Source organism: Perissodus microlepis, chromosome 3 (genome assembly GCF_051167445.1).
Source record: "Perissodus microlepis isolate ML-2025 ecotype Zambia chromosome 3, ASM5116744v1, whole genome shotgun sequence".
NCBI classification, from domain to species: domain Eukaryota; kingdom Metazoa; phylum Chordata; class Actinopteri; order Cichliformes; family Cichlidae; genus Perissodus; species Perissodus microlepis.
This window is the reverse complement of record NC_140463.1, coordinates 48148508-48168723: the sequence shown is the minus strand read 5'-3', so window position 1 is coordinate 48168723 and position 20216 is coordinate 48148508. Positions and strand designations below refer to the sequence as shown.

Here is a 20216-nt window from a genome sequence, read left to right as displayed (position 1 = left end):
GTGGAGTGGTGACGGGGAGATGTTTGACAGGACAGTGTTTCAGCCTCCACAGGTTCATGTTGTGCTCCATCAGTCAGTGAAGATGAAGTCAGTGCTGATGAGGCTGTAGAGTGTGTGAGGGATGTGAATGAGGATGATGAAGATCTGATGATAGCAGATAAAAACAGGCTGCAGAGACTTTGAGCCATACAGGGCACACAGTGTGTGTACAGAACAGCTGAAATCATTATGGAGGCCTCACTGGAATATGGAAGCATCACAGTACAGCTTCAGTGAAGCATTAAAGTCTCTGATATGAGATGAGAAATGAAGCAGCCAGAGCTTTTTCATGAGTGGAAATCCACTGTGACTGTGAGCTGCTGCTACAGCCTCCAGATTAGCCAGCAGCTCATCCTGCTCAACATTTCCTCACCAACTTTAATGGAAGTGTGATGTTTTCAGCTGGAGTGATGGTCAGGGTGGCCTCCCTCTCCTCTTCTTCTCCTCTTCCTCTTTCATTTGTAAAGCCACTTCTGCTGCTTTCATTCATTTGGAAGTCCTGTAGCTGAGTTTGGGAGAGACTAACAGCCTCGGCAGCAGAGGGGAGAAAGGCTGTAACACCACCACTTTACTCTGTTCTACCTGTCACATCATTTTATCAGGAAACAAATATGCTCATGTTTTTACTATGTTTGTCTTGAATGTAAGAAGATCACATGGTGCTTTTTATTATTGTGTTGGTTTGTTTCCTGTCTCTTGGATGGAGCCCAGCTGTGCGTGGCCCCTGGGCCTGTGGTCAGAGTGTGTGCTGGATAATCCGGCCCAGGATGAGGCCAAACTGACATGGGATGAAATGTCTGTCACATAATTGAGCTTAGTGTAGTTTCATTTCTGCACAATTTAAAAACAACCAGAACCTTTTTCTGTCTTTTCTATGTTATACTGTAGACTTTCTTTGATACTGTGTCCAAAAGGAGCAGCTTTTACTTTGAAGGGGAGGCGTCTCTGTTTCCTCTTCAGGTTGGATGATGGAAGCAAATTAGTGTGTGATGTTCTTTCAGTGTTGCACTTTGTAGACGCTCCCTGAGCACTGGTCTCACAGCCAGCTGCACATAGAGACCAGTGTTGTTAGTCCAGGTCAGAAGATGACTTGTTGGAATGAAAATGAGCTTGTAGTTTGTCTGCTTTAATAATGTGACTGGAAAAAGGTGTTGGACTTCAAATATGTCCATTTCTTTCACACTTCACCTTTAAAAGTGAAGCCTTGTGGTTCCTGGAAGGAAAAACACGACTTTTTCAAGTCTTTGTCCTGTTTTTATGATAAATGTACGACTTTAATGTGAAACATTCAGAGTTTTTCTCTTGTTGTGTTTGTTTGAAGCTGCTTCCTGTTGGCTTCAGCTGTTTGGAGTTTCCATTTTCTAAACTTCTACATTCTGAACCTTCTTCAGCTCTGAACAGATGATGAAACACTGAATGATTTCAAGCTCACACTTTGTCTAATAAACTTACATCTTTCATTCTTTATACAGATTGGAGAGCTGTGGTTTGTCAGAGATCAGCTGTGATTATCTGGCAGCAGCACTGAAGTCCAACCCCTCCCATCTGAGAGAGCTGCACCTGAGCTACAACTACAACCTGCAGGATTCAGGAGTGAAGCATCTGTGTGGTTTCCTGGAGAGTCCAGGATGTGGACTTGAAACTCTGAGGTCAGTCAGCATGTTTTAGTTGTGCTGAGATGAATATGATGTGAAAGTTGTGCTGACACTAAACTGCAGACATCAGGCTGATATTATACTGATCCACACTGAGGATCTTCATGGTAAATTCTGTTTTCTTCTTCTGTGGTTTAGTCCATTGACTGCAGCAGAACAATGTTCACATTTCAAACAGTGAGACTCAACGTATGGCCCGCGGCCCACACGCGGCCTGCCCACCTTCCCTGATTCAGAGAGAGGGGACCCTGATTAACTGTGTAGTGTTCTTCCTCACAGTTCTAAGTATCAGACACAACAATGAATAATCCACAGCTGACTGTCTTTAGCAGGTCAAAGGTCACGGCACACAGCAGGCAGTGGGAAATATTATAATTCTGATCATTTATCAGCACATATCCATATGTATAAAAACAAAGCTGACACTGTGAGACTTGATCAGAGGTGTGATCATCACAGCAGAGGCCTTTGTGTCAAAGTCACTGAGGATCAAACAGAAACACATGAAGCAGATTTTCCTGTTCTGGCTTTTTATAGCAGATAACCTTCAACATATTCTGCAGTCGGTCAAAAACTGAAGCAAACCATGAATCAACATGTGAACATGAGCTGATGCTGCTGAAGTGAAGCAAAGTTACAGAGGTTTGATTACAGACACAGCTGAGAGTTTGTAATCTGTCATCATTTTAAAAGGTTTCAATTTCTTCAGTATTGAACAGCAGAAATGAGGCTTTGTTTTGGGAGGCCGACAGCAGTGAACACAACAGCAGACTGGTGCGTAATAAGCAGTGAATAATGCAGGAAACAGATTTTTGAAGGTAAACTGTTCTTGAAGTACACTGAGAGAGAGAGAGCTGTGCAGGAAGTAAACGTCAAAGTCAGAGAGAATTCATGACGATGTTCATCAAACGTAAAGCGTAGTTTGGATCTTCTTTTGCTGCTGGTTCAGTCAGTTTTGGTTGGAGACAGATGAAACCTGCAGCTTCAGGATCTGTGAGCTGTCCACTTTCAGCCCCGACGGCGTGTCCGTGTACGTGCCGTCGAGTGAACGATCCACGCTTTGTGTTTCCATCTTTGTGTGTTTAGCTGCTCTCATTTACTGTTTTATCTGTTTGCTTGTTGTTGAGATACTTTTGGGAGCTTTAACCTGAGATTCTGGCAAAATACATTTATATTAAACATCGATTCAGGATTGAATGAATCAACATCGCTTTATTCAAATTAAAACCATTTAAATAGGAAAATCCATTTTTTTACAGCCGCCTCTAATGCTGGGTAATGTCAGCTGGTCCATGTGCAGCTGGCTGTGAGGCTCAGGGAGCGTCTACAAAGTGCAACACTGAAAGAACATCATCCATAAATATTGAGTAATAACTGGACTCTCATACAGCGAGACTCAAGTGCCTTTAAACATCAGCTTATCCTGCTGATCCAAGTCCAACACTGAGTTCGTAAAAACATGTTTGTCAATCATTTTGTTTGGTTTCTGAGGAAAATGATTCAATAACTTGCTGCTAATACACAACATTTCATCATATTTCCTCATAACCCTCTTTTGTCTGACCATTTGATCCCATTTGAATTTGCAATAAAGGATCCACAGAGTTTGGTGACAATAATGACAGTAGATGTTTGTGTGGAAGTGCTGGAAGCAAATTAGTGTGTGATGTTCTTTCAGTGTTGCACTTTGTAGACGCTCCCTGAGCACTGGTCTCACAGCCAGCTGCACATAGAGACCAGTGTTGTTAGTCCAGGTCAGAAGATGACTTGTTGGAATGAAAATGAGCTTGTAGTTTGTCTGCTTTAATAATGTGACTGGAAAAAGGTGTTGGACTTCAAATATGTCCATTTCTTTCACACTTCACCTTTAAAAGTGAAGCCTTGTGGTTCCTGGAAGGAAAAACACGACTTTTTCAAGTCTTTGTCCTGTTTTTATGATAAATGTACGACTTTAATGTGAAACATTCAGTTTTTTCTCTTGTTGTGTTTGTTTGAAGCTGCTTCCTGTTGGCTTCAGCTGTTTGGAGTTTCCATTTTCTAAACTTCTACATTCTGAACCTTCTTCAGCTCTGAACAGATGATGAAACACTGAATGATTTCAAGCTCACACTTTGTCTAATAAACTTACATCTTTCATTCTTTATACAGATTGAGTTTCTGTGGTTTGTCAGAGATCAGCTGTGATTATCTGGCAGCAGCACTGAAGTCCAACCCCTCCCATCTGAGAGAGCTGGACCTGAGCTCCAACTACAAGCTGCAGGATTCAGGAGTGAAGCATCTGTGTGGTTTCCTGGAGAGTCCAGGATGTGGACTTGAAACTCTGAGGTCAGTCAGCATGTTTTAGTTGTGCTGAGATGACTATGATGTGAAAGTTGTGCTGACACTAAACTGCAGACATCAGGCTGATATTATACTGATCCACACTGAGGATCTTCATGGTAAAGTCTGTTTTCTTCTTCTGTGGTTTAGTCCATTGACTGCAGCAGAACAATGTTCACATTTCAAACAGTGAGACTCAACGTATGGCCCGCGGCCCACACGCGGCCTGCCCACCTTTCCTGATTCAGAGAGAGGGGACCCTGATTAACTGTGTAGTGTTCTTCCTCACAGTTCTAAGTATCAGACACAACAATGAATAATCCACAGCTGACTGTCTTTAGCAGGTCAAAGGTCACGGCACGCAGCAGACAGTGGGAAATATTATAATTCTGATCATTTATCAGCACATATCCATATGTATAAAAACAAAGCTGACACTGTGAGACTTGATCAGAGGTGTGATCATCACAGCAGAGGCCTTTGTGTCAAAGTCACTGAGGATCAAACAGAAACACATGAAGCAGATTTTCCTGTTCTGGCTTTTTATAGCAGATAACCTTCAAAATATTCTGCAGTCGATCAAAAACTGAAGCAAACCATGAATCAACATGTGAACATGAGCTGATGCTGCTGAAGTGAAGCAAAGTTACAGAGGTTTGATTACAGACACAGCTGAGAGTTTGTAATCTGTCATCATTTTAAAAGGTTTCAATTTCTTCAGTATTGAACAGCAGAAATGAGGCTTTGTTTTGGGAGGCCGACAGCAGTGAACACAACAGCAGACTGGTGCGTAATAAGCAGTGAATAATGCAGGAAAGAGATTTTTGAAGGTAAACTGTTCTTGAAGTACACTGAGAGAGAGAGAGCTGTGCAGGAAGTAAACGTCAAAGTCAGAGAGAATTCATGACGATGTTCATCAAACGTAAAGCGTAGTTTGGATCTTCTTGTGCTGCTGGTTCACTCAGTTTTGGTTGGAGACAGATGAAACCTGCAGCTTCAGGATCTGTGAGCTGTCCACTTTCAGCCCCGACGGCGTGTCCGTGTACGTGCCGTCGAGTGAACGATCCACGCTCTGTGTTTCCATCTTTGTGTGTTTAGCTGCTCTCATTTACTGTTTTATCTGTTTGGTTGTTGTTGAAATACTTTTGGGAGCTTTAACCTGAGATTCTGGCAAAATACATTTATATTAAACATCGAATCAGGATTGAATGAATCAACATCGCTTTATTCAAATTAAAACCATTTAAATAGGAAAATCCATTTTTTTACAGCCGCCTCTAATGCTGGGTAATGTCAGCTGGTCCATGTGCAGCTGGCTGTGAGGCTCAGGGAGCGTCTACAAAGTGCAACACTGAAAGAACATCATCCATAAATATTGAGTAATAACTGGACTCTCATACAGCGAGACTCAAATTGTCATGCAGCGGCTGTGTGAAGGCAAGAGAGGACCCAAATGCACGGCTCTAGACACACGGGGATGAACTCAAAGGCAGGTCTTTATTAACAGGAACATAAGAAGTCATACAAAAACTATACTGGGAGCAACTAAAGCTGAGGCGCTGGGAAGACACGGTAAATGCACACAACCTAGAGGGACGACGCAACACGGAACAAAGGGATACTTTGACATAAATACACAGAAGGTAATGAGGGAAGTGGGAACACACGGGGAACGCAGCTGAGGACAATTACTCGTGACAGAGCGGGGAGGACACGAACCTGAAAATACTGACACCAAGATGTGGACCTTGAACACAACACAGTACACAGAGATGAGCACAGAGAGAGAGGCAGAGAACAAGGATGAATACACGAGGGGATGAGGAGAACACAGAACACAAAGGACGGGAACACGGTACCAGAACAAACACCACAATAACAGCATGGACACAGGGGGGATCCAAATACCAAACCAAACAATCCAATGAACATAAGGAACAAAATACAAAACCACAGGAAAACTAAGAACACTGGGTCAAAATGACCCAGGACCATGACACAAATGCCTTTAAACATCAGCTTATCCTGCTGATCCAAGTCCAACACTGAGTTTGTAAAAACATGTTTTTCAATCATTTTGTTTGGTTTCTGAGGAAAATGATTCAATAACTTGCTGCTAATACACAACATTTCATCATATTTCCTCATAACCCTCTTTTGTCTGACCATTTGATCCCATTTGAATTTGCAATAAAGGATCCACAGAGTTTGGTGACAATAATGACAGTAGATGTTTGTGTGGAAGTGCTGGAAGCAAATTAGTGTGTGATGTTCTTTCAGTGTTGCACTTTGTAGACGCTCCCTGAGCACTGGTCTCACAGCCAGCTGCACATAGAGACCAGTGTTGTTAGTCCAGGTCAGAAGATGACTTGTTGGAATGAAAATGAGCTTGTAGTTTGTCTGCTTTAATAATGTGACTGGAAAAAGGTGTTGGACTTCAAATATGTCCATTTCTTTCACACTTCACCTTTAAAAGTGAAGCCTTGTGGTTCCTGGAAGGAAAAACACGACTTTTTCAAGTCTTTGTCCTGTTTTTATGATAAATGTACGACTTTAATGTGAAACATTCAGAGTTTTTCTCTTGTTGTGTTTGTTTGAAGCTGCTTCCTGTTGGCTTCAGCTGTTTGGAGTTTCCATTTTCTAAACTTCTACATTCTGAACCTTCTTCAGCTCTGAACAGATGATGAAACACTGAATGATTTCAAGCTCACACTTTGTCTAATAAACTTACATCTTTCATTCTTTATACAGATTGAGGGGCTGTTGTTTGTCAGAGATCAGCTGTGATTATCTGGCAGCAGCTCTGAAGTCCAACCCCTCCCATCTGAGAGAGCTGGACCTGAGCTACAACAACAAGCTGCAGGATTCAGGAGTGAAGCATCTGTGTGGTTTCCTGGAGAGTCCAGGATGTGGACTTGAAACTCTGAGGTCAGTCAGCATGTTTTAGTTGTGCTGAGATGAATATGATGTGAAAGTTGTGCTGACACTAAACTGCAGACATCAGGCTGATATTATACTGATCCACACTGAGGATCTTCATGGTAAAGTCTGTTTTCTTCTTCTGTGGTTTAGTCCATTGACTGCAGCAGAACAATGTTCACATTTCAAACAGTGAGACTCAACGTATGGCCCGCGGCCCACACGCGGCCTGCCCACCTTTCCTGATTCAGAGAGAGGGGACCCTGATTAACTGTGTAGTGTTCTTCCTCACAGTTCTAAGTATCAGACACAACAATGAATAATCCACAGCTGACTGTCTTTAGCAGGTCAAAGGTCACGGCACACAGCAGACAGTGGGAAATATTATAATTCTGATCATTTATCAGCACATATCCATATGTATAAAAACAAAGCTGACACTGTGAGACTTGATCAGAGGTGTGATCATCACAGCAGAGGCCTTTGTGTCAAAGTCACTGAGGATCAAACAGAAACACATGAAGCAGATTTTCCTGTTCTGGCTTTTTATAGCAGATAACCTTCAAAATATTCTGCAGTCGATCAAAAACTGAAGCAAACCATGAATCAACATGTGAACATGACCTGATGCTGCTGAAGTGAAGCAAAGTTACAGAGGTTTGATTACAGACACAGCTGAGAGTTTGTAATCTGTCATCATTTTAAAAGGTTTCAATTTCTTCAGTATTGAACAGCAGAAATGAGGCTTTGTTTTGGGAGGCCGACAGCAGTGAACACAACAGCAGACTGGTGCGTAATAAGCAGTGAATAATGCAGGAAAGAGATTTTTGAAGGTAAACTGTTCTTGAAGTACACTGAGAGAGAGAGAGCTGTGCAGGAAGTAAACGTCAAAGTCAGAGAGAATTCATGACGATGTTCATCAAACGTAAAGCGTAGTTTGGATCTTCTTTTGCTGCTGGTTCAGTCAGTTTTGGTTGGAGACAGATGAAACCTGCAGCTTCAGGATCTGTGAGCTGTCCACTTTCAGCCCCGACGGCGTGTCCGTGTACGTGCCGTCGAGTGAACGATCCACGCTCTGTGTTTCCATCTTTGTGTGTTTAGCTGCTCTCATTTACTGTTTTATCTGTTTGCTTGTTGTTGAAATACTTTTGGGAGCTTTAACCTGAGATTCTGGCAAAATACATTTATATTAAACATCGATTCAGGATTGAATGAATCAACATCGCTTTATTAAAATTAAAACCATTTAAATAGGAAAATCCATTTTTTTACAGCCGCCTCTAATGCTGGGTAATGTCAGCTGGTCCATGTGCAGCTGGCTGTGAGGCTCAGGGAGCGTCTACAAAGTGCAACACTGAAAGAACATCATCCATAAATATTGAGTAATAACTGGACTCTCATACAGCGAGACTCAAATTGTCATGCAGCGGCTGTGTGAAGGCAAGAGAGGACCCAAATGCACGGCTCTAGACACACGGGGATGAACTCAAAGGCAGGTCTTTATTAACAGGAACATAAGAAGTCATACAAAAACTATACTGGGAGCAACTAAAGCTGAGGCGCTGGGAAGACACGGTAAATGCACACAACCTAGAGGGACGACGCAACACGGAACAAAGGGATACTTTGACATAAATACACAGAAGGTAATGAGGGAAGTGGGAACACACGGGGAACGCAGCTGAGGACAATTACTCGTGACAGAGCGGGGAGGACACGAACCTGAAAATACTGACACCAAGATGTGGACCTTGAACACAACACAGTACACAGAGATGAGCACAGAGAGAGAGGCAGAGAACAAGGATGAATACACGAGGGGATGAGGAGAACACAGAACACAAAGGACGGGAACACGGTACCAGAACAAACACCACAATAACAGCATGGACACAGGGGGGATCCAAATACCAAACCAAACAATCCAATGAACATAAGGAACAAAATACAAAACCACAGGAAAACTAAGAACACTGGGTCAAAATGACCCAGGACCATGACACAAATGCCTTTAAACATCAGCTTATCCTGCTGATCCAAGTCCAACACTGAGTTTGTAAAAACATGTTTGTCAATCATTTTGTTTGGTTTCTGAGGAAAATGATTCAATAACTTGCTGCTAATACACAACATTTCATCATATTTCCTCATAACCCTCTTTTGTCTGACCATTTGATCCCATTTGAATTTGCAATAAAGGATCCACAGAGTTTGGTGACAATAATGACAGTAGATGTTTGTGTGAAAGTGATGGAAGCAAATTAGTGTGTGGTGTTCTTTCAGTGTTGCACTTTGTAGACGCTCCCTGAGCACTGGTCTCACAGCCAGCTGCACATAGAGACCAGTGTTGTTAGTCCAGGTCAGAAGATGACTTGTTGGAATGAAAATGAGCTTGTAGTTTGTCTGCTTTAATAATGTGACTGGAAAAAGGTGTTGGACTTCAAATATGTCCATTTCTTTCACACTTCACCTTTAAAAGTGAAGCCTTGTGGTTCCTGGAAGGAAAAACACGACTTTTTCAAGTCTTTGTCCTGTTTTTATGATAAATGTACGACTTTAATGTGAAACATTCAGAGTTTTTTCTCTTGTTGTGTTTGTTTGAAGCTGCTTCCTGTTGGCTTCAGCTGTTTGGAGTTTCCATTTTCTAAACTTCTACATTCTGAACCTTCTTCAGCTCTGAACAGATGATGAAACACTGAATGATTTCAAGCTCACACTTTGTCTAATAAACTTACATCTTTCATTCTTTATACAGATTGGAGAACTGTGGTTTGTCAGAGATCAGCTGTGATTATCTGGCAGCAGCGCTGAAGTCCAACCCCTCCCATCTGAGAGAGCTGGAGCTGAGCTCCAACAACAAGCTGCAGGATTCAGGAGTGAAGCATCTGTGTGGTTTCCTGGAGAGTCCAGGATGTGGACTTGAAACTCTGAGGTCAGTCAGCATGTTTTAGTTGTGCTGAGATGAATATGATGTGAAAGTTGTGCTGACACTAAACTGCAGACATCAGGCTGATATTATACTGATCCACACTGAGGATCTTCATGGTAAAGTCTGTTTTCTTCTTCTCTGGTTTAGTCCATTGACTGCAGCAGAACAATGTTCACATTTCAAACCTTCAAAGAAGAAGAAAAATCCTCCACTGGATAATTCACTGTGAAACTCTCAAACTCTTCATTCCACCTTAAAGTCTGTCTGACACTGAAATCCAAAGCAAAATGTGCGTTTGCTTTACAGACAGCAGTCCAACACAAACATACACACATCATCCAAAACACAGTCCAACATCCAAATCTCCTCCACTGCCAGCATGAATGATGGGAAAGAGAAGGAGGAACACTCTGACATTCAGGGTTAGAATGAGTTTCATAAAGCAGGCTGTGAAGATCAAAGCTGCATTAGAAAGCTTACATGAATGAATGAGTGGACAGAAGTGGACAGAGATCATCTGAAGCACTTCAAAGGCTTTAAATCAGCACATTTCTCTTTATTCTTTATCAACTCTGTTAGTTTCTCTCAGTTCTCTGTGGAATGAAGCTAACAGCAGGCTAATAAGATGCTGACCAATAGGTTTCTATTAAAGGTTGTAATTTGTATATGAAAAAGTGCTTTGGCTCAGCAGGGATCAGCTTACAGGCAGAATACAGCTGCTGGATGGGATTAGCATGTCATAGCTATCTACCAAACTGCTAACTGGGGAATTTCAGGCCATCTATGGATCATTTTTGCTAACTGTTTATTCAGCTTAGGCTCACAGGGCTGGAGCCTGTGCCCTAGCTGTCATAGGGCAAGAGGCGTGGTCCACCTGCACAGGTGAGCAGTCCATCACAGGGCCAACAGAGAGAGACAGAGAAGCACTCTCTCACATCCACACCTACAGCCAATTTAGAAGCACCAATGAACCTAAGCAGCATTTCATTGGACTGTGGGAGAACATCCAACCTCCACAGAAAGGCCAACAAGCTTCAACCTACAACCTTCTTGCTTTAAGGCACTAGTGCTAACCACTTTTCCCCATTTCAGCCCAAATCCTGCATCTTCCTGTTTCTGACTCCAGGCCAGCTCCACTAACACTTTCTCATCAGACACTGCCACCTAGTGGAGGAAGTCGTAGTTCCATTTGAAGCGTCAGATTACAGTTAGTTCCTTTACAAAGAGGTGGAGGTGGTGGGGCCACAGCACCATCATCACTGAGTGCCATAGGACACTTAACCTTTGTTTCCATATGCTGGGAACTTCCTGTTGTTCCAAGGAGGACTGGAAAATGTGTGAAATCTCCCAGTCAGTTCCTCACAGCACACTTCAATCATTTCCCTCCCACAGCATCAGGACCAGGGCTTTTTCTCTCTTTGGTCCCACTAAGAGATTTCCACACAAACACCTCATCAGTGGGACTCTCAGAGCTACCAGCCCTTTGCTACAATCACAAAGCTCTTCATTGAAATCAATGATATCAAAGCTGGAATCAAATGAGTCCAAGTCTTCTGCTGATTCAGCATCACATTCATCTTTGCTCCTTGTTCTGCATCCCCACCATGGACTTCATTCCTTTCCAAGCCAGCCTTGAGTGTCCTTTATTCAGCTCATCCTCTGCTTTACTTTTACACCTGATTTTAGCTGCTTTATCTCTCTTTCAACAAGTTTCTGTGCCTCAATCTTTTTCTTCTCTCCCTCATAACAAGACAGCTTCTTCTGCCTGAGAACATGTTGGAGTGATTTACTAATCCAGGGCTGCTTATTGGGGAAAATACTTCCTGTTTCCAAAGTAATCCCCATTTTCCCCAGAAAGAAATGTAAGTAGAAATCGATGATCTAAGTGAGAACATGAGCCTTTAAAAAGTCCCAGTGGGTGCAGTCAAAGCAGTCCCTCAGTCCCAGTATAGAGTCTTTGGTCCAGACTGGAACAACTGTGTGCCCAGTTTGAGCTCTCTTCAGTCCTGTGACCTGACAGACCCAGAGGGGCCATCACATCACATTTAGAAGCTCCCCTAATGGAGCCACAACACATGTCCAACACTTAGTCTGTCTTGTTGGACCAACTGGAAGAAATGATTCAAGGACTTAGTCACAGAACAGAGATTCAAATCTCCAAAATCCAACTGGCTGCATCAGGACATATAGTCTGAAACTCTGCACAGTTTCCTGTTTGAAGCTGCTTCCTGTTGGCTTCAGCTGTTTGGAGTTTCCATTTTCTAAACTTCTACATTCTGAACCTTCTTCAGCTCTGAACAGATGATGAAACACTGAATGATTTCAAGCTCACACTTTGTCTAATAAACTTACATCTTTCATTCTTTATACAGATTGAGTTTCTGTGGTTTGTCAGAGATCAGCTGTGATTATCTGGCAGCAGCTCTGAAGTCCAACCCCTCCCATCTGAGAGAGCTGGACCTGAGCTCCAACAACAAGCTGCAGGATTCAGGAGTGAAGCATCTGTGTGGTTTCCTGGAGAGTCCAGGATGTGGACTTGAAACTCTGAGGTCAGTCAGCATGTTTTAGTTGTGCTGAGATGAATATGATGTGAAAGTTGTGCTGACACTAAACTGCAGACATCAGGCTGATATTATACTGATCCACACTGAGGATCTTCATGGTAAAGTCTGTTTTCTTCTTCTCTGGTTTAGTCCATTGACTGCAGCAGAACAATGTTCACATTTCAAACCTTCAAAGAAGAAGAAAAATCCTCCACTGGATAATTCACTGTGAAACTCTCAAACTCTTCATTCCACCTTAAAGTCTGTCTGACACTGAAATCCAAAGCAAAATGTGTGTTTGCTTTACAGACAGCAGTCCAACACAAACATACACACATCATCCAAAACACAGTCCAACATCCAAATCTCCTCCACTGCCAGCATGAATGATGGGAAAGAGAAGGAGGAACACTCTGACATTCAGGGTTAGAATGAGTTTCATAAAGCAGGCTGTGAAGATCAAAGCTGCATTAGAAAGCTTACATGAATGAATGAGTGGACAGAAGTGGACAGAGATCATCTGAAGCACTTCAAAGGCTTTAAATCAGCACATTTCTCTTTATTCTTTATCAACTCTGTTAGTTTCTCTCAGTTTTCTGTGGAATGAAGCTAACAGCAGGCTAATAAGATGCTGACCAATAGGTTTCTATTAAAGGTTGTAATTTGTATATGAAAAAGTGCTTTGGCTCAGCAGGGATCAGCTTACAGGCAGAATACAGCTGCTGGATGGGATTAGCATGTCATAGCTATCTACCAAACTGCTAACTGGGGAATTTCAGGCCATCTATGGATCATTTTTGCTAACTGTTTATTCAGCTTAGGCTCACAGGGCTGGAGCCTGTGCCCTAGCTGTCATAGGGCAAGAGGCGTGGTCCACCTGCACAGGTGAGCAGTCCATCACAGGGCCAACAGAGAGAGACAGAGAAGCACTCTCTCACATCCACACCTACAGCCAATTTAGAAGCACCAATGAACCTAAGCAGCATTTCATTGGACTGTGGGAGAACATCCAACCTCCACAGAAAGGCCAACAAGCTTCAACCTACAACCTTCTTGCTTTAAGGCACTAGTGCTAACCACTTTTCCCCATTTCAGCCCAAATCCTGCATCTTCCTGTTTCTGACTCCAGGCCAGCTCCACTAACACTTTCTCATCAGACACTGCCACCTAGTGGAGGAAGTCTTAGTTCCATTTGAAGCGTCAGATTACAGTTAGTTCCTTTACAAAGAGGTGGAGGTGGTGGGGCCACAGCACCATCATCACTGAGTGCCATAGGACACTTAACCTTTGTTTCCATATGCTGGGAACTTCCTGTTGTTCCAAGGAGGACTGGAAAATGTGTGAAAACCTCCCAGTCAGTTCCTCACAGCACACTTCAATCATTTCCCTCCCACAGCATCAGGACCAGGGCTTTTTCTCTCTTTGGTCCCACTAAGAGATTTCCACACAAACACCTCATCAGTGGGACTCTCAGAGCTACCAGCCCTTTGCTACAATCACAAAGCTCTTCATTGAAATCAATGATATCAAAGCTGGAATCAAATGAGTCCAAGTCTTCTGCTGATTCAGCATCACATTCATCTTTGCTCCTTGTTCTGCATCCCCACCATGGACTTCATTCCTTTCCAAGCCAGCCTTGAGTGTCCTTTATTCAGCTCATCCTCTGCTTTACTTTTACACCTGATTTTAGCTGCTTTATCTCTCTTTCAACAAGTTTCTGTGCCTCAATCTTTTTCTTCTCTCCCTCGTAACAAGACAGCTTCTTCTGCCTGAGAACATGTTGGAGTGATTTACTAATCCAGGGCTGCTTATTGGGGAAAATACTTCCTGTTTCCAAAGTAATCCCCATTTTCCCCAGAAAGAAATGTAAGTAGAAATCGATGATCTAAGTGAGAACATGAGCCTTTAAAAAGTCCCAGTGGGTGCAGTCAAAGCAGTCCCTCAGTCCCAGTATAGAGTCTTTGGTCCAGACTGGAACAACTGTGTGCCCAGTTTGAGCTCTCTTCAGTCCTGTGACCTGACAGACCCAGAGGGGCCATCACATCACATTTAGAAGCTCCCCTAATGGAGCCACAACACATGTCCAACACTTAGTCTGTCTTGTTGGACCAACTGGAAGAAATGATTCAAGGACTTAGTCACAGAACAGAGATTCAAATCTCCAAAATCCAACTGGCTGCATCAGGACATATAGTCTGAAACTCTGCACAGTTTCCTGTTTGAAGCTGCTTCCTGTTGGCTTCAGCTGTTTGGAGTTTCCATTTTCTAAACTTCTACATTCTGAACCTTCTTCAGCTCTGAACAGATGATGAAACACTGAATGATTTCAAGCTCACACTTTGTCTAATAAACTTACATCTTTCATTCTTTATACAGATTAATGAGCTGTGGTTTGTCAGAGATCAGCTGTGATTATCTGGCAGCAGCACTGAAGTCCAACCCCTCCCATCTGAGACAGCTGGAGCTGTGGGAAAACTACCTGCAGTATCCAGATGTGAAGCAGCTGTCTGATCTTCAGCAGAGTCCAGACTACAGACTGGATACTCTGAGGTCAGTAGAGTGATGGAGTGAGTGGGTGGTGCTGTCAGCAGTATTGTACTAAACACAGTCAGTATGAAACAAAGATCCAGAGTTTCCTGTAAAGCTGCAGCTTCTCAGTGAAGCTGTGAGAGGAGAATGGTGACAGGCTTCAGGATTGGACACAAACACTTCCTGTTTCTGACCTTTATGGTCACCATAGTAATGGCTGACACGCTCTGATCAAACGCTGTCAACAGCCAATCAGCTCTCTGAACAAAGCAGCACGCAGACCAATGACTGCATTCATTTCCAAGTTTAAAGCAGTGAAGAACACAGTCTGTAGGTGAGGAAGAATTTAGTGAGAGCAGATGTTTGGATGGAATTCCTCCAGTTAACAGCTGGAACCGTCCATCTGGATTGTTGGGCTTGTTGTTGGGGTTCCTACAGAGCTCAGAGTGGACACACCAAGGTTCTTCTAATGAATGAAAGTCCAAACTCAAACTAGGAGGGAAAAACATTTTCATCAACTTCAATAAAAATCCAAAGATTAGAAAAAGTGAAGCAACAATGAGTCCTAGTACAGTCCCAGCACTGAAGTCCCTGCTGCTCTTTATACTGGATGTGCTGCATCACTGACTGACAGCTGATGAAGAGTCTCTGGAAACACTCGTTTATCTCCTCTGCTCTTCCTCCTTCTCTCTGCAGGTGGAGCTGATGATGGTAAACAGGACGGTGTGTGTGCTGAGAGAGGAGGAGCTGTGTCCTGATGATCCAGAGAGGTTGAAGCAGCAGCAGCTTGTGTGTAGAGACGCTCTGACTGGGCCATGTTACTGGGAGGTGGAGAGGAGAGCTTCATCCAGCAGTGACTGACAGAGGAATGAGAAGAAGTGCAGATGACTGTCAGTGCTGCAGAGTGAACTGCTCTGAGAACAGCTCCACTGTCAGACACAATGTAGAGTCCAGCATCATCCCTGTGTGTCCCTCTGGATCTGACAGAGGATCATCAGTGTATCTGGACTGCTCTGCTGCTGCTCTGTCCTTCTACAGTCTCTGCACAGTCTCTGTCTGACTCTGGCTTCAGACCCTCCTGGATCAAACTCACCTGGAAAGACTTTCAAATTCAAATTTTATTTGTCACACACACAACCATACCCAGTATGACATGAGGTGAAATGCTTGAAGCTGTGCAATGCCCGACCATTAAATGACAGTGGTTTTACAGTATTTACAGTTTACAGGTTATTACAAAATTTACAGATTTAACTTAGAAATTTACAGTAAAAATGTGCAAATAGCAGAAAGAGATTATAAGGAAGTGTACATGAAGAAAAACCAGAGTGTGTGTGGTGATGTGATGTGTGTGAGAGCCCAGTCTTATAGTGATGTGATGTGTGTGGGAGAGTTCGGTCCTACACCTGGTTCACGCCGCAATGTATTGCGCCATTTTCCGGGTCCACAAATCAAAACAAACGCACCGTGTTGGAACGACGACGACAAGAACCATGCTTAAAAGCAGCTCAAAAGAAAACAGACGGTATAGAGACCGATTGCGTCCAGAGGCGAAGCAGCAGCACTTGAAAAAATTAGAGCGCATCGCAAATCTGGACCCATATGAAATACGGCAGTGGAGTAAAGACCCAGACGACTTACCGCCACTGTCCTACCCTGATATCTTCACGTATCTTGTTTGTGGAGTAAGCGCTTACACTGCGAACCAGTTTCGTAATTACAAGTCACTGGGGGCGCACATCCAATTTACAAATGGCTGGGTGCAAGATTTGGCTATTTTCAAGCCGCCAAACTGTGAGTACGTCGTCATTCATACCAAGGTAAGTCAGCTGGAGTGCATCGAGTGTAATAGCCATTGTCCACCCCCCACCATAATTAATGTTATACATTTATCATTGAACTGCTAAAATATCGTTATCATATCATGTGCCCATAATTGTAAAGTAGATGCAAACGAACACATTTATAATCGGCTAAATTATTACTTAACGCCAATTTGTGTCCTCCCTGTCTCATTGAATTTATTGTCTTTACATCAACCATGTCGTTGTATGTTCCAGGTACTGCACTCCCAAAGATTGAATGAACCTGCATTACGGCCATGGGTAATTGTAAGCACCACGGGGAAGGTCGAAGCCGCACACTGAACATGCTGAACATGCTACCTATATAAATCCCAGCAGGAAGCATGTTTTAATAGTGTGATTTGGCCATCTGAACACGCTACCTATATAAATCCCAGCAGGAAGCATGTTTTAATAATGTGATTTGGCCATCTGAACACGCTACCTATATAAATCCAAGCAGGAAGCATGTTTTAATAGTGTGATTGGGCCATCTGAACACGCTACCTATATAAATCCAAGCAGGAAGCATGTTTTAATAGTGTGATTTGGCCATCTGAACATCCTACCTATATAAATCCAAGCAGGAAGCATGTTTTAATAGTGTGATTGGGCCATCTGAACACGCTACCTATATAAATCCAAGCAGGAAGCATGTTTTAATAGTGTGATTTGGCCATCTGAACACGCTACCTATATAAATCCAAGCAGGAAGCATGTTTTAATAGTGTGATTTGGCCATCTGAACACGCTACCTAAATAAATCCCAGCAGGAAGCATGTTTTAATAGTGTGATTGGGCCATCTGAACACGCTACCTATATAAATCCAAGCAGGAAGCATGTTTTAATAGTGTGATTGGGCCATCTGAACACGCTACCTATATAAATCCCAGCAGGAAGCATGTTTTAATAGTGTGATTGGGCCATCTGAACACGCTACCTATATAAATCCAAGCAGGAAGCATGTTTTAATAGTGTGATTGGGCCATCTGAACACGCTACCTATATAAATCCAAGCAGGAAGCATGTTTTAATAGTGTGATTGGGCCATCTGAACACGCTACCTAAATAAATCCCAGCAGGAAGCATGTTTTAATAGTGTGATTGGGCCATCTGAACATCCTACCTATATAAATCCAAGCAGGAAGCATGTTTTAATAGTGTGATTGGGCCATCTGAACACGCTACCTATATAAATCCAAGCAGGAAGCATGTTTTAATAGTGTGATTTGGCCATCTGAACATCCTACCTATATAAATCCAAGCAGGAAGCATGTTTTAATAGTGTGATTGGGCCATCTGAACACGCTACCTATATAAATCCAAGCAGGAAGCATGTTTTAATAGTGTGATTGGGCCATCTGAACACGCTACCTATATAAATCCCAGCAGGAAGCATGTTTTAATAGTGTGATTGGGCCATCTGAACACGCTACCTATATAAATCCAAGCAGGAAGCATGTTTTAATAGTGTGATTGGGCCATCTGAACACGCTACCTATATAAATCCAAGCAGGAAGCATGTTTTAATAGTGTGATTGGGCCATCTGAACACGCTACCTAAATAAATCCCAGCAGGAAGCATGTTTTAATAGTGTGATTGGGCCATCTGAACATCCTACCTATATAAATCCCAGCAGGAAGCATGTTTTAATAGTGTGATTTGGCCATCTGAACATCCTACCTATATAAATCCAAGCAGGAAGCATGTTTTAATAGTGTGATTGGGCCATCTGAACACGCTACCTATATAAATCCCAGCAGGAAGCATGTTTTAATAGTGTGATTGGGCCATCTGAACATCCTACCTATATAAATCCCAGCAGGAAGCATGTTTTAATAGTGTGATTTGGCCATCTGAACATCCTACCTATATAAATCCAAGCAGGAAGCATGTTTTAATAGTGTGATTTGGCCATCTGAACATCCTACCTATATAAATCCAAGCAGGAAGCATGTTTTAATAGTGTGATTGGGCCATCTGAACATCCTACCTATATAAATCCAAGCAGGAAGCATGTTTTAATAGTGTGATTTGGCCATCTGAACATCCTACCTATATAAATCCCAGCAGGAAGCATGTTTTAATAGTGTGATTGGGCCATCTGAACATGCTACCTATACAACAGAGCCATTAACCACGTAAGGTAGCATATTCTGATAAGTTAGCACGGATTGATAGACAAGACTATAAATTTACGCTACGGTAGGATGTTTGGACAGAACACCGTTTCTCCTCCCCAACATTTTTCTTTTGTTAAGCTTACTGTTATCAAGGCATGGTAAATGAACAGTAAACCTTGCCTGATGACTAATCTTCCCGTTTCCCTCTCATTGATTTATTTGGGTTGTCATGGCAGAAGTATTAAACAATGCCTTTTATTAGAACATAAGCATTTAAATGCAGTAATTGTATTTGAATTAGTTAAATATGAGTGGGCAACTCTGACCATGACAAGACTGCATTTGCTCTAAAGAATTAATAAAAAATTTAGACATATTGTTGTCATTATTTTTACTCTTCAATTTTATGTGTTTTTTCTTTAAGATGGGATCAGAAGTTGCTCCTCCACCATGAAAAAAACCATCTGCATGTATTCTTTCACTACATCCACGATTCTCCTCTGTGGTCTTCCTCATTCATCCTGTTTGGAGCTTAATGTTCAACATCCTTTATCTATTAAAATTACAGAAGGAGAAGAAAGTAATCATCAGAGCAGGAATCATGATAAATGATAAATAGATTACCAGTACATACAAACATAACACTTGCATAATTTCTCTGATAACGCTGCATTGGATGGGTTTATTAACTGTGGGCTGAAATTGTGCTACAGTCTGCTGGTGAGGAACTTTTTTGAGTGTTGAATTAAATGTCCTCCACAATCTGTATATGAATTGTCATTAAAACCACAGAGATTCTTACTTATAAAGGAAAGAAAAGTGGGACAATGCCCATCAACATATAGTGTATATTTTCTGAAACATTACAAAGATGCAGGTAATTCTGGGTTCACCTGAATTACAGATTAGACTGGTGGACAAACAGAGATGTTGTGTACAACTGGTGACAGCATCAGTGACAACAAATTCATCAGCAAGGCTGGAAGCAGAATTAGGAGGCGTCAGAGTCAGCGAGGGTCAGAGATCAATGAACAAATTGCCCACCTTCATGGATAATGCATCACCCTCAAAAGGATTCAAAATTTGGGCCACGAAGAACAGTTCAGGAAACCTATTTCATTGTTTAGTCTGTGAAACTGTATAAATGAAATGTAAATTATGTTAAAGGCAAACACATTTGTAAGCCATAAGAAACAAACATGCTTTGCTTTATACCTTCAAACATCTGTATAGATTTGATACATTATTTATTAACTGAATTTGCTAACATGTCTTACATAGTGAGAGTGTTTCTTTTACTGATGATATTTCAAT

The 20216-nt window shown here is 42.3% G+C and overlaps 1 protein-coding gene across 10 annotated transcripts in view; it reads left to right on the top strand.

Moving 5' to 3' along the window:
* The window catches only part of LOC146391717 (protein NLRC3-like), a 29087-nt gene extending 9797 nt beyond the window's left edge, over window positions 1–19290 (top strand). For 3 of the 10 annotated variants that reach the window (XM_084914773.1, XM_084914783.1, XM_084914763.1), the window contains 7 exons: window positions 1512–1688; window positions 3843–4019; window positions 6765–6941; window positions 9688–9864; window positions 12234–12410; window positions 14781–14954; window positions 15630–19290. In XM_084914773.1, the coding sequence (XP_084770899.1) occupies window positions 1512–1688; window positions 3843–4019; window positions 6765–6941; window positions 9688–9864; window positions 12234–12410; window positions 14781–14954; window positions 15630–15639 (1069 nt within the window). In that variant the 3' untranslated portion in view covers window positions 15640–19290. Of the gene's footprint in view, window positions 1–1511; window positions 1689–3842; window positions 4039–6764; window positions 9647–9687; window positions 9865–12233; window positions 12411–14780; window positions 14955–15629 lie in introns of those variants that run through there. The other 7 variants (XR_014798598.1, XM_084914791.1, XM_084914800.1 and 4 more) reach the window with 7 other exon arrangements.
* The last annotated feature ends 926 nt before the right edge of the window (window positions 19291–20216 follow it).